The 18,605-nt window shown below is 46.1% G+C and overlaps 1 protein-coding gene across 4 annotated transcripts in view; it reads right to left on the bottom strand.

The window, feature by feature from the left end:
- LOC126334627 (sorting nexin-8-like) overlaps window positions 1-18,605 on the bottom strand; it is a 204,016-nt gene that overhangs the window by 44,910 nt on the left and 140,501 nt on the right. For all 4 annotated transcript variants that reach the window (XM_049997060.1, XM_049997063.1, XM_049997061.1 and 1 more), the window contains 2 exons: window positions 4,479-4,681; window positions 4,209-4,330 (listed from right to left, as the gene is read on the bottom strand). In XM_049997060.1, coding sequence (XP_049853017.1) covers window positions 4,209-4,330; window positions 4,479-4,681 — 325 coding nt within the window. The remainder of the gene's footprint in view (window positions 1-4,208; window positions 4,331-4,478; window positions 4,682-18,605) is intronic.

Consider the following 18,605-nt stretch of genomic DNA (forward strand, 5'->3'; position numbering starts at 1 on the left):
AATCGTACCAAGATGGGTACAGGCACGGAGAGCTGCAGACTGGGTAGCTGAAGCGGTTTTAATCAACAGCGACCCAGACCGCATCTTGCTGATAGAGTCCACCTCGCCAAACTTGTCTTCGATGTGTTCAACAAAAAACATAGGTTTCGTATGAGTAAAAGTATCCCCATCAGTTCTGGCGCAAACCAGATAGTGAGGGAAAGGTTTCGCCCCCAGCCGACGAGCCTGGCCCTCCTCCCAGGGGGTAGCCACGGAAGGGAAGGCGGAAGGGGCAGAGGAAGCAGCACGTGAAGAATCTTTTCCAGTCAAAGAGACGGCCGGAGAACGGCCAGAGTTGTGGACTCTTATGCGTTTCATGAGCATAGTGTCCGCCCTGATACCACCCACTCCGATCAGGGGCTCTCCTCATGGGCGCCACCCAGCCACAGCAAGGGCCGTCTGGCACGGCGGCCATTGCTGGGAGTTCCGATGCTCCAGGACGACAAGCAACCACTCCTAGGCTTACATGAGGAGGTCACAGCTCAGGTATCAGACGTGTGATCCCTGTGTTTTCAGGGGGCTCAACCAAAAGGGTACATAGCGACCCCACCACACGGGCTGGCTACCGTGTTGGCTATGGACCCTAGCGTCAAACAACGACGTAAAGGAAACGATGGAATCAATGATGATGGCACACGCCGGAGACACTAGGTAAGGTGCTCTTCCCCAAATGGCTCACACTACGGAAGAAAATTTAGTGATGGAGGTCAAACCCCAGAGGGGACCAGAGAATACCAAAAGGATGAAGGAATTACAGAACAAGGCCGAATTGCAAGGTCAGCAGATCCAGGAGAATAGCAGGGCCAACATAAGGAGGGACACCATAAGTAGGGACACCAAGAGAGGGAGAGGAGAGGTCGGAGGGAAGGATGAAGGACAGGAAAGGAGGGGAAGGGAAAGGAAATGCAGCCCGGAAAAAGAAGGAAGGCTGCAATAGCTCGGGGCCCCGTGCTCGCCACGCACGTACTCACGAAAGGACCGCAAGCCCCCTGGGGGGCTGGAGAATGGAAGCAGGAAGGGACTGGGAGGGCGTGAAGGCGACTAAGAGGCAGACGGCGCCTCAGAGCCAACGGCCGCCACCGGGCGGGAGTCAGCTGCGTCCATAGGAGAGGCCCCCGAGGGTTCCGTGGGGGCAAGATCCGCAGCAGAGGCGAGGATCTCCACCTCATCCCCAGAGCCAGAACTATGTACAGCAGGCGGTACTGAAACCACCGGAACGTCCTTCTTCTTGGACACGTTCTGTTCCTTCTTCTCGCGTCTATCCTTTGGCTTAGAGGGCTGGGAGAGTTTCTCTGAAGGAGCGTCGGAGGCTGACGACGACGCAGAAGCACTACGACCAGCAGGTGGCGGAACTTTCAGCCACTGGCTGACATCCGGCTGGGTAGGAGAAGAAACGGAAGAAGGGAGAGCCCCGAGGGACCCCTTACGCAAGAGAGGAACCGGCAGAGGCAACGCCGGCAGAGAAGGAGGGGGAGGGGGAGGGATCAAGCCCCCTGGTTTTTGAGCAGATGTCACTCCCGAAGCATGTGCGGGGGGAGTGACAGAAGAGGGTTTGCCCCCAACTGCTAAGGGGGCAACAGAGGAAGGCTTGCCCCCAGAGACGAGGGGGGCAGACAGATGTACGGCCCCGAGGGCCCACTGAAGGCGGCACAGATGAGGCGACAACTGCCGCCCGCGAGGGCGACGATAACGTGGCTGCAGCATAGCATGTTCGAAGTGGGACAGGATACAACCTTTCGAATTTAAGTTTTGCCTCGCGATAAGTAAGCCGGTCCAGGGTCTTAAATTCCATTATCTTCCGCTCCTTATGAAGAACGGGGCAGTCCGGCGAGCACGGAGAGTGGTGTTCCCCACAGTTGACACAGACAGGCGGACGCGCACATGGAGAATCGGGATGAGAGGGGCGTATGCAATCTCAACATGTGGCGCTGGATGGGCAACGGGAGGACATATGCCCAAACTTCCAGCACTGGAAGCACCGCATCGGGGGAGAGACGTATGGCTTGGCGTCACAACGGTAAACCATTACCTTGACCTTCTCAGGCAATACAGCACCCTCGAAGGCCAAGATAAAGGCACCGGTGGCCACCCTGTTAGTCTTGGGTCCTCTGTGTACACGACGAACAAAATGCACACCACGTCGTTCCAAGTCAGCTCTCAGCTCGTCGTCGGATTGTAACAAGAGGTCGTGATGGTAAATAATCCCCTGGACCATATTTAAGCTACTGTGGGGAGTGACGGTAACAGGGATGTCTCCCAGCTTATCACACAAGAGCAACGCCCGTGACTGGGCTGGGGATGACGTCTCGAGGAGGATGGACCCATTCCTCATTTTAGACAACCCCGCCACTTCCCCAAACTTATCCTCCAGGTGTTCCACAAAAAACAGAGGCTTTGTCGTAAGAAAGGAGTCACCATCAGTCCTGCTGCAGATTGTGGTACATAAGGCTCCGGCTTGGCACTAGATCTGCGTCCCTCCCACGGCACAGCCAATGAGGGGAACGACTGAGGGTCATATCGTGCAGCATCTAATTCAATTCTGCCTCGCTTAGAGATGCTGGTGGCAGTGCGACCACCAGCTTGGTAAGATTTATTGCGCTTCATTGCGCCACATCCGCCCAGACGCCACCTACTCCGAACGAGGGCTCTCCCCAAGGGCGCCACCCAGCCAAAGCAACGGGGACCTGGCCGAAATCCCATTGCCCGGAGTCCCCGTGCCCCAGACAAGATGGGCACATACTCCTTGGCATGCATGGGGAGGAAACAGCTCTGGCATCTGTAGTGCGATCCCTGTGTGGTCAGGGGGCTACCACCAAGAGGGTACATGACGACCCCACCACAACGGACTGGCTACCGTGCTGGATTTTAGGTGTTGAAAGGGTCCACAGTTGTCGTGGGCGCTAAGAAGGGGATTGCGCACAAGATGAGGAGGCAACCCAGAAGACATGGGGTGTAAATCCCGCCACACGACAATAGATAGCATGCAAGATGGTGGTGCACGATGGACCAATAGAAAAACACCACGTAAGGCGTCCTTCCCCAAATGGCACGCACTAACAACAGAAATTTTGAAAATTGCAGGTCAAACCCAAGAGGGGACCATCACATAAGGCCAAAACGTTTGAGACTCCTTTTAGTCGCCTCTTACAACAGGCAGGAATACCGCGGGCCTATTCTTACCCCCGAACCCGCAGGGGGCAGGAATTAATGAAATCCTACCAATCTGTCATATGTTACCCTTTGGGGATACTGTTGATAAAATTTGTGTCCATGATTTTCTAACCGAAGTTGAACTGTTGGCCTGTCAGGATGAGGACAATGAAGACAACAAAGACCAACTGCCAACTCCAGTCACTCCGAAAGCAGTTGTCACTCGTTTCCATTCTGAGGAAGATTTCCTCTCGGCTCTCATTACCAATAAAAAATTTGCTGGACCATGCTAAATGGAGCTCATTCTCTCAAAAGAAAATAACAGGTTATTTTTCGAAATGATGAGTGACATTTACATTGGTGTCTTGTTTATATACTCTATGTATATACCATACATATATATATATGTATGTATTATTTCGAACATCATTAAAATAAAAATTAATCTACATATGTAGACACAAAAACTTACTCTTACTTAAAATCTCATTTTGTTGAATTTATTCCTCAGTTTTTCTCAATTATTTGAATGCCTATTATTTTCAATTCTTGGTTATTTGAACTTTTCTCTGGTGCCCTGCGTTTCAAATTATCTAGAGTCAGCTGCTATACTAACAAACATTTATCAGAGATGTTGAAACTAAAGATATAGGAATAATGAATTGATCATTTTTAAAATAAAGTGTTTGATGTAGTAAGTCTAGTGTCAGAGTTCTTGCAAAAAGGCCACAGTCCATATACAGTAATACAAAGCACCGACTGTATGAAGTATCTCTCTCTCTCTCTCTCTCTCTCTCTCTCTCTCTCTCTCTCTCAGTCACTTGATACATCTCCCCTTTTGTCCTCCCCACCTCAAATCTCACTCCCCCCTCCCCCCCCCCCCCCCCCCCTCTCTCTCTCTCTCTCTCTCTCTCTCTCTCTCTCTCTCTCTCTCTCTCTCTCTCTCTCTCTCTCTCTCTCTCTGTTTTGTGTGATGCATATTGCTGACTGAAAAAGAGTCATTACAATAAAGAGTTTACCCATGGGATCGTAGAGCCATGGCATCAGCAATTTGCTTCAGGCGTACAACGCCATTCAAGATTATTCGGATCTGGTCCCGACTTGTTGCAAATTCACTATGTGTCTCTGGAGGAACAAGATCCTGTGAAGAAGAATTACCAAACAAATAATAGTAAAATCAAAAATTGAAAGTAAGTTTTCGTAAAAAAAATGAAGAAGCTCATCCAAAACTATTGATCAACAAATGACACGAGAGGAATAATATCACTTTCAATCACAATGTTACTTACTTTGGCCGTTGCTGCTAGCTCTGATGTCGTAAATTCATCTGGCATTCTGCGAAAAACTTCGCGTATTTTGTATTGCACATCAGGTCCACCGTAAGTAAGAAAGAAATTTACAAGAGGATCCTTATTGACAATAGGATGTCTTGCCACAAGAGTCAACCATCGCCGTAATGATTTCCGTCTTTCTTCAATAAAATGCGAATCAGCTGTGAAGTAAATAAAAGGAAAATTCAATTGTAATTCTTTTAAAGTTAGCTGTAGGATATGAATCCAAGTTTTAAAATGTAGCACAGATTATTCATGGTTTGTACTGGATTATACAACAAAATTATCCTTTATTGTGCAACAGTCACATAATTGAAAGCCAACAAAGCAGGGCCCAAAAGTGATCAAATTACCTCTTCAGGAGTAAGGGGGAAAAAAATGTAATGTGCTGAACAGTTACATAACACAGAATTAAGAGTGCACAACTGCAGAGCCTTATGTAAAAAGTCAGTCACAACAGTGCAAGAAATGAAACTCAGAATTTTTCTGTCTAAGCATAATTTATGTGACCAGTTAAGGGTAAACTGCAATGATTATTATACTTTGCTAACTTGAAGGAAGCTTAAGGTTTACCGTCCTATCAGTGAAGGGTCATTCTTGGTAATCTCACAGGGGGCGAGAAGATGACCATTTCAGAATTTAGTCATATTTGGTACATGGATAACTACACGACTTAATAGTAAAAACACCAAATAGCATTGTCCAAGACTAACTGTTTTCGATAAATTTAGGTTTGGAGGCTCAAAGGTGTGCACTCCGTCATTTGTTAGGCACTAATTTCCCTATTTTCAAAGCCCTACTACTCCCCACTTTTTTTATCCATATAGTGTGTAGGCCTCTAAGCTAATATAATGAATAATGACCATCATTCAGATTTCTTATGAAAAATGTTGGAAAAAACTTTTTCCACACTGTGCTTTAAAAGTGTAATTTTTTAAAAAAATCATAGCTTTGCACAGGGAAACAGTACATACCTCAGATTGTGCACTGTAAATCTTTAGTCCCAGTACACTGAAGAGCCAAAGAAACTGGTACACCTGCCTAATACTGTATAGGGCCTCCCACGACACCATAAATCCTGCAGGGCTGTCCATTGATCCTTAACAGTACCACAGGGTGCAGATATCTTCTGAACAGCATGTTGCAAATCATCTTAGATATGCTCAATAATGTTCGTGTCTGGGGAGTTTGGAGGCTGGTGGAAGTGTTTTCAACTCAGATGGTGTTCCTGGAGCCACTCTGTAACAATTCTGCTTGTGGGGTATTGCATTGTCCTGCTGGAATATATTGGAATGCACAATGGACATGAATGTATTCAGGTGATCAGACAGGATGCTTGCGAATGTGTCATCTGTCAGAGTCCTATATGGATGTATCAGGGGGCCCATATCATTCCAACTGCACATGCCCCACACCATTACAGAGTCTCCATCAGCTTGAACAGTCCCCTGCTGACAAGCAGGGTCAAGGATTCATAAGGTTGTCTCCATATCCAATATCTTAGTTGGTCACATTTATTAGCTGGAAAATCCCCACTTCACCACTACCTCGGAGATGCTGTGTCCCATCCCCCATGTGCCAACTATAACACACGTTCTAACTCTCTTAAATCTTGATAACCTGCAATTGTAGCAGCAGTAACCAACCTAACAACTGTGCCAGGCACTTGTTGTCTTATATAGCCATTGCTGTCCGCAGCACCGTATTTTGCCTAGTTACATATCTCTGTATTTGAGTATGCATGCTTGTACCAGGTTCTTCAGTGCTTCAGTGTATTAAGTATAAATAATTATGAAAAGTCATTAGCATTGCAATTAGTACTTCTTACCTTCACTTGAATATGACAACACTTCAAAAAATGTGAAATTTTATGAACTTCAAAGTCCCAGGGGGTGATATGTAGACAATTGAATCTCAACTTGATTTTTTGTGGAAATGTTTACATATATGACAGCAATCTTAAGTGCAAAGGAGGATATTTTCTAAAATATTGTTCCATGAAAACAGCAATCTCAGGTATATCAATAAAATTTGCTAAAAACACACTTGACTGCGTAAATATTTTATTTAAACTGGTGACCAGTTTTGATCTATTGTGCTTAGATCATCTTAAGACATTGTACTCCTTGATGGTGACACGAGCTACGCCAGCTGATCAGGTTGCTCTAGGGGTACATCTCCTAGATCGAAACCAGTCACCACCTTAATAAAATATTTATTTTAGCAAAATTTGAAGAAAAATACCCTAATTCATTCTATTCACTGGCAAAGGATAAAATAAGAATGCCACTTACATATACCATCCACATTCAACACTACAGGTTGGTTGTTTGGTTTAAGAGATGGGGGTGGGTGGAGGAGCAAACTGCTAGGTCATCGGTTCCTTATTCTGATTAAAATAATTCCACATGGGTGGGAGTAAAATAATCGAGACATACAAAACAGCTGGAAGAAAGGAGAAAACCACAAGAATGACAGAAGGGCAACAAACACTAAAATGGACAAAATCGGACAAGAAAATGACAGACACGCAAGAAACATGTAGAAGAGATCAAAACAAGAGAGCAGATTACCATGGCTGGCTGACCATGAGAATAAAAAGGAGAAGGTAGCCACTCTCCAACACATTAAAACCTCCACCCCTAAAAGCACTAAGGTGGAGGACACTGAGGGACAAAGGACATGCGCGAAAACTTAGATCAAATGGTAAAACACACCCTCATGAATAAAACTTAAAACTAAATCTGCTGTTGAGGCATTGTCTCCCAACACCAAAGGTAGGGTGCTGGGAAGGTTAAAAGTCCGCCGCAGAGCGATTAAAAGTGGGCAGTCCAGCAAGAGGGGGATGACCGACATTTGTGAGCCACGGCGACACTAAGGTGGGTCCTCACAACGGAGGAGGTAACCTTGTGTTAGCCACGTATGGCCAATTTGGAGCCAAGCAGAGGACAACTGATTCTCTGCGAGAGGACTGCATGGAAGACTTACACACATTCATAGTCTCTTTAATGACAACACAGTTTGTGGTGCATACTGTTGTGCCATTCCGTCTCCCAAAGCCGAAAAACCCTGTGGCGTAAGACAGGTCAGTTTCAGAGATGCCCATCTCCAGAAGTGGTTTCTGCGTAGCCTGTTTGGCCAGCCTGTCGGCAAGTTCATTGCATGGGATTCCAATGTGTTCTGGGGTCCAGACAACCACCACTGAACAGCAGGACCATTCCAGGGAATAATGGACTCCTGAATGGCCGCTACCAAAGGATGGCGAGCATAGCACGGGTCAATAGCTTGTAGGCTGCTTAAGGAGTAAGTACACAGGAGAAATGACTTGCCAGGGCATGAAATAGGCTCAAAAGCATGAGATATGGCTGCCAGCTCTACAGTGAAAACACTGCAGCCATCTGGCAAGGAGTGCTGTTAAATATGTCCTCCATCATACACAATGCCTATGTGACCACCAGCCAATGAGCCACTGGTGTAAAGCACTTCATGGCCTTCGTACATGTCGATAAAACGAGAGGAAGTGATAGTGGGGAGCCACAGGGTTAACAGAGTACTTAGGGCTATGTGAAAGATACCAGAAGAATCTGTGGCCTGCGTGTACACCATGGAGGTGTAATTGAATGGACCTCGAGGAGAAGTGGTATCGGGAAGGACTCCAGTTCAGACAGATGGGACTGGACACGAACCACAATTGTAAGCCTGACCTGGGCCTCTGATGCGAGAGATGAACCACCATGGTTGGGATACGCAGGAGAACTACGAATGAGTGCAACATAACTGGCAAGCAGTTGTGCATGCTTAACCTCCAGTGGAGGGACTCCAGCCCCCACCAGGACACTGGTCAACGGACTCGTTCTAAAAGATCCTATCATAGGCGAACACCACAGTGGTGCGCTAGGTAGAGTAAATGCAATGCTGAGGATGCAGCCAAACCATAAACAGATTCACGTCGCCAAGGTGGGATTGAATAGGGGGTCTGTAGAGATGCAGCAGCCTAGAGCGATCTGCACCCCCAATTGGTGTTGCTCAGGCAGTGGAGGGCATGAGGTGCTGCCAGCACTTCCACTTAAGCTGATGAAGGTGAGGTAGCCAAGTCAACTGGGTGCCCTAAACCAGTCCTAAGAATCTGTATGTCTCTAATACAATGAGTGGATCATCATTAGCGTAAAGTACTGGTTCTGGATGAACAGTGCGACGCCGACAGAAATGCATGACACAAAACTCGCAGCTGAAAACTAGAAGCCGTGGGCTAGAGCCCATGACTCTGCCTTGTGAATGGCTTCATGTAGGCGCACCTTAGCAACACCAGTACTGGAGGAACAGTACGAAATGCAGAAGTCATCCGCATACAGAGACGGTGAGACTGACAGCACTACAGCTGCTGCTAGACCATTAACAGGCACTAAAAATAGAGAGACACTCAATGCAGAGCCCTCCTGAATATGGGAGAAACTATGGGAGGCACCGACTTGGACATGGAAAGTATGGAGTGACAGGAAGTTCTGGATAAAAATCAGGAGCGGGCCCGTGGACCTCACTCATATAATGTGGCAAGGATTTGACATCGCCAGATCATGTCTGTACGCTTTACCTATATCAGAAGAGATAGAAACCAGATGCTGGCGTCTGGAAAAGTCTGTTCGGATGGCAGACTCAAAGGACACAAGGTTATCAGTGGTGGAGCAACCCTGGCGGAAGCCGCCCTGACATGGAGCCAGTAGGCCACGTGACTCCAGGACTGAACCCAACCGCTGACACACAATATGTATCAGCAGCTTACAAACAAAGTTGGTAAGGCTGATGGACTGGTAGCTATCCACATCAAGCAGGTTATGACAGGGTTGGAGCAATGGAATGATGCTGCTGTTCCACCATTGCAAGGGAAAAAGGCCATCACACCAAATCTGGATGAAGATGACAAGGAAATGTTGCTTGTAGGCAGACGAGAGAAGTTTAATAATCTGACTGTGGATCTGATCCACAGTGAAAGATGGGAAAGTGGTCACTACCACACATATCGTCATGTGTTCTCTAGTAGATAGATGGGAGAAGTCCTTGGTTGCAAATTGGTAAATCAATGACTGAGTAATTACCAAGAGCCACACTCAAATGTGTGGCGGCCCCAGTATTTAAGAGGCACAGGTTGAGTTGGGACAGTAAATTTTCGACATCTCTGCCATGGCCAATAAGCAAGGTGCCAGCCCACAAAGGGTTATGGGCAGTAAAATCTCCTGAAAGTAACAAACGTTTAGAGAGTTGATCAATCAGTGCAGCCAATACGTTCAGGGGTTCCGCACCAAATGGAGGGAGATATACGCTGCAGATAGTTATTTTCTGCGTCGTCTGTATCCTGACAGCAATTCCAGGGAGGCACCAAATTCACATTCTTGAAGAACAAAATCTTGTTTCACAGAAGTGCCTAGTCTCCAGAGCACCTTAGTCTAGTGATAGTTCATATGTTTTTGAAACGCATCCCTGCCAGTTTTTGAACACATTCTAAGTTGATTTCAATACAAATAATAAGTTGATTTTTGAATGCATACATAGTACGTGACATCTCTGCCAGGAGAATCCCCATTCTATCTGAAAATAAAAAACTTTCCTACAGGCAAAAGGGGATGTGACTATACGAGCTGAGCCGAATGAACCCAAAAGGAGATGTGGCTATACGAGCCGAGTTGAATAAACCCAAATGGGTTAATGCCAATCGCTGTTTGTTTATGTGGTTGATTGGACAACCCACTGATAAGCATTGTTATAACTATTTGCAAAATCCACACATTCAGACTAGCAGAGTGTAAATAAATGACTAACAGGAATAAAGTAAGAAAGATTACACATTATCTTCTCGGTGTATCCAAGAAATGAAATTTTGACAGAAGATCTTTGCCAGAAAGCTGTACTGCTAAGGGCCAGTTTTACAGCCCCGGTTAGCAACTGCTGAAGTTCTCTTCTTGGAATAGTGCAGAAAACTTATTGTATGGACACGTAATAATGCCTAAGCAGATAATAAACATGAGATAACAGAAACGGTGATTCTGGCAGGGTCAGGAAAGTTAACCAGAGAATAAGTTTTGACAATGGCAGGAATAGTTATAGGATTAGTAATTGACAAGATTGTTTGTTAGATCGAGGAAGGGGAAGACATGAGGCCGTCACACAAATTATATAGAAGAATACGATGTTTCCAAATTTGATAAAAATTTCGTACTACTACTACTTTTCGAACTCATGTTTCAGAAACTGGAGCATATGAATGAAATGTGAAATTGTTTACTAACATAAACCTTTTTGCTTGTAGTAGGCTTCACAGGCATATGATATTCATACACTCCTGGAAATTGAAATAAGAACACCGTGAATTCATTGTCCCAGGAAGGGGAAACTTAATTGACACATTCCTGGGGTCAGATACATCACATGATCACACTGACAGAACCAATGGCACATAGACACAGACAACAGAGTATGCACAATGTCGGCACTAGTACAGTGTATATCCACCTTTCGCAGCAATGCAGGCTGCTATTCTCCCATGGAGACGATCGTAGAGATGCTGGATGTAGTCCTGTGGAACGGCTTACCCTGCCATTTCCACCTGGCGCCTCAGTTGGACCAGCGTTCGTGCTGGACGTGCAGACCGCGTGAGACGACGCTTCATCCAGTTCCAAACATGCTCAATGGGAGACAGATCCGGAGATCTTGCTGGCTAAGTTGACTTACACCTTCTAGAGCACGTTGGGTGGCATGGGATACATGCGGACGTGCATTGTCTTGTTGGAACAAAGTTCCCTTGCCGGTCTAGGAATGGTAGAACGATGGGTTCGATGACGGTTTGGATGTACCGTGCACTATTCAGTGCCCCCTCGACGATCACCAGAGGTGTACGGCCAGTGTAGGAGATCGCTCCCCACACCATGAGGCCGGGTGTTGGCCCTGTGTGCCTCGGTCGTATGCAGTCCTGATTGTGGCGCTCACCTGCACGGCGCCAAACACGCATACGACCATCATTGGCACCAAGGCAGAAGCGACTCTCATGGCTGAAGACGACACGTCTCCATTCGTCCCTCCATTCACGCCTGTCGCAACACCACTGGAAGCGGGCTGCACGATGTTGGGGCGTGAGCGGAAGACGGCCTAACGGTGTGCGGGACCGTAGCCCAGCTTCATGGAGACGGTTGCGAATGGTCCTCGCCGATAGCCCAGGAGCAACAGTGTCCCTAATTTGCTGGGAAGTGGCGGTGCGGTCCCCTACGGCACTGCATAGGATCCTACGGTCTTGGCGTGCATCTGTGCGTCGCTGCGGTCCGGTCCCAGGTCGACGGGCACGTGCACCTTCCGCCGACCACTGGCAACAACATCGATGTACTGTGGAGACCTCGCGCCCCACGTGTTGAGCAATTCGGCGGTACGTCCACCTGGCCTTCCGCATGCCCACTATACGCCCTCGCTCAAAGTCCGTCAACTGCACATACGGTTCACGTCCACGCTGTCGCGGCATGCTACCAGTGTTAAAGACTGCGATGGAGCTCCGTATGCCATGGCAAACTGGCCAACACTGACGGCGGCGGTGCACAAATGCTGCGCAGCTAGCGCCATTCGATGGCCAACATCGCGGTTCCTGGTGTCTCCGCTGTGCCGTGCGTGTGATCATTGCTTGTACAGCCCTCTCGCAGTGTCCGGAGCAAGTATGGTGGGTCTGACACACCGGTGTCAATGTGTTCTTTTTTCCATTTCCAAGAGTGTATTTCCGGAATTCTATTCCGTTGTATTATTTACGTAAATGCGGTGGATAAAAATGAGCATTTGTGCCAAAACAGTCTCGCTTATTTGGCGCACGTTACAATTGCTGCAATACTAGATAAGCCTATTTCATTTTATCTAGCAGACAGTGATAAAATAGATGCAGTCAAACCGAGAAACCACACTAGTCTTGCGTAATTTTCATACTAACAGCTTTTTCAGTATTGGACAAGAAATTTTTGATTTTTCATGTAGCAAAACATTTGACAAACTTTGATGAGGTAATAGATTCCTTCGCAGGAAGTAAAGCATTCTGTGTAAAGCTGTAGCAAGATTAGAGAAAGAAAAGGTTGAGACCTAAGGACTGAAGAAATGTATACTGTCTTGCTTTTCTCCTGTCTTTACTGCTTTTATGTTTCCTATATTTAATTTCATGCCACACAAAATTGAAAGTTATAAGCTAACATGTAATAACAGGTGAAAATTTTCTGTCGAGTTCTTAATCTCCCAGTCACCAATAATCCCATCCAGTTTTAATTGTGAGGTTATTTTTATTTCTTTATTTAAAGGAGGGGGGTTGTAGGATGTCAAACTGGCTGGCAGGGAGCAAGAGAGGCACCACAGGACATTTTAATTTCCACTGTCCTGAATGAAGGTTTGATGGATTTCAGTGCAAAATATACATGTTTGAATTCAACAGAGCAAAATACAGTGAAGTATGATAGGAGAATGCTATGTGAAGAGGCATGGCGATGCACTGTGCCACTCTTGAGATTAAATAACATGTTTTACACTTCCTCGAACATATATGTTTTACATAACAAACTTTTCAAAAAGATGTATGCTACAAAATGAAAATATTTGTGAAAAATCTTTTTTTTTCTCATTTCTAGAATCATACATCAAACATTCAGAGGGGAGGGGAAATGGCACTATTAAGTTTCTATCCCAATTAGGAAATATCATAGGTCCGGGGCTGGAAATAATTACAAATTCACAATTTTCTGCTTTGGTTGCACTACGAAATCTTGCTTCTTGCCACATGTCATGATTCTAGGGCAACAGGAAGAACCCTGTAAGTTTTGATGAGTGATTTTGTGAGTATTAAAATATGTGCCACACATGGTCATATCTTTCGATTTCATTGACATAGAAGCTTCAATTTTTCTTTCACCACCAAGTGACCATAGACTGTAGCAAGTGAAACAAATTTAACTTGATGCTTTTACCCATTTCTGTGAAAAGGTGTTTTCAATAGTCAGACAGACAGGCAGATGAACAATGAAGTGATCCTATAAGGTTCCATTTCCACCAATTGATGTATGAAACCCTTAAAATTATGAAAGAGGCCGATTTCATTGCTGGTGTGATCCACATAAAGTTCACTGAATTTGACTGTCTTCATACAAGCACAACTGATGTTCATAGGGAGGGAGGGGAGAGGGAGGGGGGAAGGAGGGGGGAAGGAGGGGGAAGGGAGGGGGGAGGGAGGGGGAGGGGGATGGTTAAGTGGAAGGAGAGGGGGCCCAATGAGGATAGTGAGGAGGAAGAGTGGCAGGAGAAAGCAGTACACGATCTGGATGGAGAAGTGGAGGATTGATGTGGACAGAAGAGAATAGGAGAAAGATAAGGCGAGACACTGGGAAACAAGTTAGCAGAGGATATCGCTCATTGGGTTTTTCTGACGTCTTTTCTTTACCACTGGTATTAACTTTATCTTTATTTTCACAACATGGTGGTCTGACCCTGAGTCTTCACCCCTTCAAACTTTGACGTTGTAGATTTCACAATGGTGAAATTTATCCATGCATACATGGTCAAGTTGCCTTTCACCCTTTCGGAAATCAGGGTGTTTCCAGGTTTTTAATTTGTGAGGTTTCCTTTTAAAATGTGTTGATTTTGAGACCAGGTTATGGTTTCCATTTATGTGCTGGCCATTTTCCAATGATATCTCTGTATCTTCTTTCTTGCCCCAGTTGGGCACTGAAGTTGCCAAGGAGAATTTTTATGTTTGATGGAGGAATGTTGATTAAGACTTGATCCCAAAATTTCTGTGTTTCTGAGTTGCAAATTTGGGGGACTGAGATTTGAATTCTATGATAGGGTAGATAATTTTGAGATCTATAAGAAATCCATTGCCAAATTGTGAACAGTTTTTCATGACTTTTTTCCAGGGATTCCTTTAGAAAGTCAGTATTCCTGATTCCATAGGGTCTTGATCACTGTTTCTGGTTTCTTGAAGAGCCATTATTATAATTGTGTGTTACTTCATGAAATCAGTGACTATTTTTAATTTTCCAGCTTGGCACAAGAAGTTAACATTGAGTGTCAAGAAGAATTAGATTTGTTTAGGTTTAATCCTTTGATGTTTTTCAGTTTGTACCGACTATTGAGTTTCTAGACGCACCAATCCATCATTGTCTTCTGAATGACAGCCCACTGAATTTGAATGCTGCCTTTCCTGCAATTTATGGTTGCAAACGATGGAATTATTCTTCAAAAGACTGTTCATGGTTTACTGTCTAAGGTGTCACCTTGGTGTGAGGGTAAATCCTCAAATTACAATTCTGAATGTTATTCAGAAAGGTGGTGATGAAGGATGAAAACATGAAATTGTGAAGGCGGAAAAAATAGAAGGGGTCTGAGACTTCGAGAATTGAAGAAATCGGTGAAAGAATCATTTACTAAAGCAAAATTTGTATTTTGACACAATAAGGTTGGTCGATTGGTTTAAAAGAGGGGGGGAAAGGGACCAAACTAAGAGGTCATCGGTCCCTTGTTCCTAATAAAACAATGCCACAAGTGTGAGAATAAAACCGAGAAGACATGTAACACAAAACGAAAGAAAGAAAAGACCACAAGAATGAAGGAAAGGGAATGAACACTAAAAGGAACAAAAGAAGACATGAAAACAACACAGGGATGCAAGAAACAGTCAGAAGAGAGTAAAACAAGGAAGCAGATTGCAGTGGCTGGCCGACCACTAAAATAAAAAGAAAAGCCATCCACCCTGCAAAACATTAAAACCTCCAACCTAAAAGCACTAGGGTGGAGGACATAGAAGGACAAAGGACATGCACTAAAACTCAGATGAAATGATAAAACCCACCCTCACGGATGAAATGTAAAACCAAATCAGCCGATGAGGCGTTGTCCGCTAAAATGAATGATAATGAGTCCAGCAACCAAAGATGAAGTCGCAGGGCAGCCAAAGGAGGACAGAGCAGTAGAATATGGGCCACTGTCAACTGGGTGCCGCACCGACACTGAGGTGGGTCTTCACGGCGCAGGAGGTAGCTGTGGGTCGCCCAGGCATGGCCGATGCAGAGCAAGTACAGAACCACGGAGTCCCTGCGAGAGGCCTTCATCGAGGACTTCCACACATTCATGGTCCCCTTAATAGCTCGCAGTTTGTTGTGCATAATGAGATTTTGCCATTCGGTCTCCCAAAGCTGGAAAACCTTGCGGTGTAATAACTAATGCTGGCCAGTTGCAGGGATGCCAATCTCCAGAAGTGGTTTCCGTGTAGCCTCTTTGGCCAGTCTGTCAGCAAGTTCATTTCCTGGGATTTCGACATGACCAAGGGTCCAGACGAACACCACTGAAAGACTGGACCATTCCACGATATAGATGGACTCCCGGATGGACGCTAACAAAGGATGACGAGGGTAGCACTGGTTGATAATTTTCAGGCTGCTAAAGGAGTCAGTACATAAAAGAAAAGACTCCCCAGGGCATGAACTGAGATACAGAAGTGCACAAGAATTGGCCAACAGCTCTGCATTGACTACACAGCAGCCATCATGTAAGGAATGCTGTTCAATATGGCCGCCATCAACATAGGCAAAGCCAACGTGACCATCAGCCATCGAGCCATTATAGCCATCTGTGTAAACCATCTAAGAGCCCCGGAACACATCAAGAATTGAGAGGAAGTGACAAAGGAGAGCCGCAGGGTTAATGAAGTCCTTAGGGGCACATGAAAGGTTCAAACGAAGCTGCGGCTGAGGCGTACACCATGGAGGAGTACGTGAATGTTCCGCAAGTAGCGGTGGTAATGGGAAGGACTCCAATTCAGAGAGAAGGGACTGCATGTAAACCACAGTCATTAGCCCCAGCTGAGCCACCGATGCGGGAGATGGGCTACCAAGGGCAGGAAAAGGAGACGGTAGATGGTAATTCGGATGCTCAGGAGAACTAAAAATGTGCGCTGGTAAGTGGTGAGCATTTGTGCATGTCTGATCTGCAATGGAGGGTCACCTGCCTCCACCAGTACGCTGGTCACCGGACTCGTTCTAAAAGCTCCTGACACTAGTCGAACTCCGCAGTTGTGCACAGGGTCGAGTAATTGCAATGCTGAGGGCACTGCTGAAACATAAACCAGACTCCAATAGTCAGTTCGGGATTGGACAAGGGCTTTGTAGAGCCGCAGCAGCCTAGAACGATCTCCAATCCTAATTGGAGAGGGCACTGAGGTGCTGCCAGCACCTCTGCTTAAGCTGATGGAGATGAGGAAGCCAAGTCAATTGATCTTCGAAAACCAGTCCTAAGAATCAATATGTATCCACTAAAGTGAGTGGATCGTCATTAAGGTAAAGTTCTGGGTCTGGTTGTGGCTGAAAACGGGAAGCCATGGGCTAGTCCCCATGACTGCACCTTGTGGATGGCTCCCTGTAGGCAACGCTCAGCAACACCAGTACTGGAGCAGCAGTACGAAATGCATAAGTCGTCTGCATACAGAGAAGGTGAGATGAAGGGCATGACAGCTGCTGCTAGGCCATAAATAGCCACTAAAAGTAGATACATACTCAATACAGAGCCCTGCAGGACTCCATTCTCCTGGATATGGATGGAACTATGTAAGGCACCAACTTGGACTTGGAAAGTACGGAGCAACAGGAAGTTTTCAATAAAAAATCAGCAGCAGACCCCAGAGGAGCGACTCATATAATGTGGCAAGGATATGATGTCGCCAGATCATGTCCATATGCTTTATCTAAATCAGGAGAGATGGAAACCAGATGCTGGAGTCTGGATAAGGCTGTTTGGATGGCAGATTCTAAGGACTCAAGATCATCAGTGGTAGAACAACCCTGGTGGAAGCTGCCCTGACAAGAGCCAGTAGGCCATGTAATTCCAGGACCCAACACAACCGCCGACATACCATACATTCCAGCATCTTACAAAGAACGTTGGTGAGGTTGATGGGCCGATAGCTTTCCACATCAGCGGGTTTTGACTAGGTTTGGGCACCGGAATGATGGTGCTCTCCAACCATTGCGATTGAAAGACGCCATCGCTCCAGATCCGGTTGAAGATGACGAGGAGATATTGCTTGTAGTCAGATGAGAGATGTTTAATCATCTGGCTGTGGATCCGATCAGACCCAGGATATGTGTTGGGGCAATGTACAAGAGTACTGAGGAGCTCCCACTCTGTAATTGGGACGTTGTAGGATTCACTGTGGCGTGTAGTGAAAAAGAGGACGTCCCCTTCCAGTTGCCGTTTGAGAGTGCGAAAGGCTGAGAGGTAATTCACAGATGTAGTGGCTCGAGCAAAGTGCTCAGCAATCTCATTTGCGCCGGTAGATAACATGCCATTTATGGTAACACTGGGAACACGTGATGAGGTCTGGTACCCGGAAAGACATTTGACCTTTGCCCAGACTTGGGAAGGTGACTTATGGCACTCGATGGTCAAGATGTATCTCTCCCAACATACCTGCTTCTGTCGTTTGTTAAGTTGGCAAATGCAGGCATGGAGCCGTTTAAAGGCTATGAGGTGCTCCAGGGAAGGGTGCCACTTATGCCCCTGTAGAGCTCGCCGACACTCCTTAATTGAGTCAGCGACTTTCGGCGACCACAAAGGGACTGCCTTACGACTTTGGCACCCTAATGAGTGAGGTATCGTGTTTTCTGCCACAAAAACAATCATTGTAGTCACCTGCTCAACCTTGACACCGATGTTACTGTGTGGGGGAGATTCAGCAATGACAGCAGAGGTGAAAGTTTCCCAGTCTGCCTTGTTTAAAGCCCATCTAGGCAACCATCTGTGGACCTGATGCTGGGGCAGTGACAGGACGATGGGAAAGTGGTCACTACCACACAGGTCGTCATGTGCTCTCCAGTGGATAGATGGGAGAAGTCCCGGGCTGCAAATTGATAAATCAATGGCCACACTGAAATGTGTGGTGACACCAGTATTTTAGAGGCAGAGGTCAAACTGAGACAGTAAAGTTCCAACATCTCTGTCTTGGCCAGTAAGCACAGTGCCACCCCACAAGGGGTTATGGGTGTTAAAATCTCCCAAAAATAGGAAAGGTGCAGCTAATACAATCTGGGG

The sequence above is a fragment of the Schistocerca gregaria genome, chromosome 2 (assembly GCF_023897955.1).
Source record: "Schistocerca gregaria isolate iqSchGreg1 chromosome 2, iqSchGreg1.2, whole genome shotgun sequence".
NCBI classification, from domain to species: domain Eukaryota; kingdom Metazoa; phylum Arthropoda; class Insecta; order Orthoptera; family Acrididae; genus Schistocerca; species Schistocerca gregaria.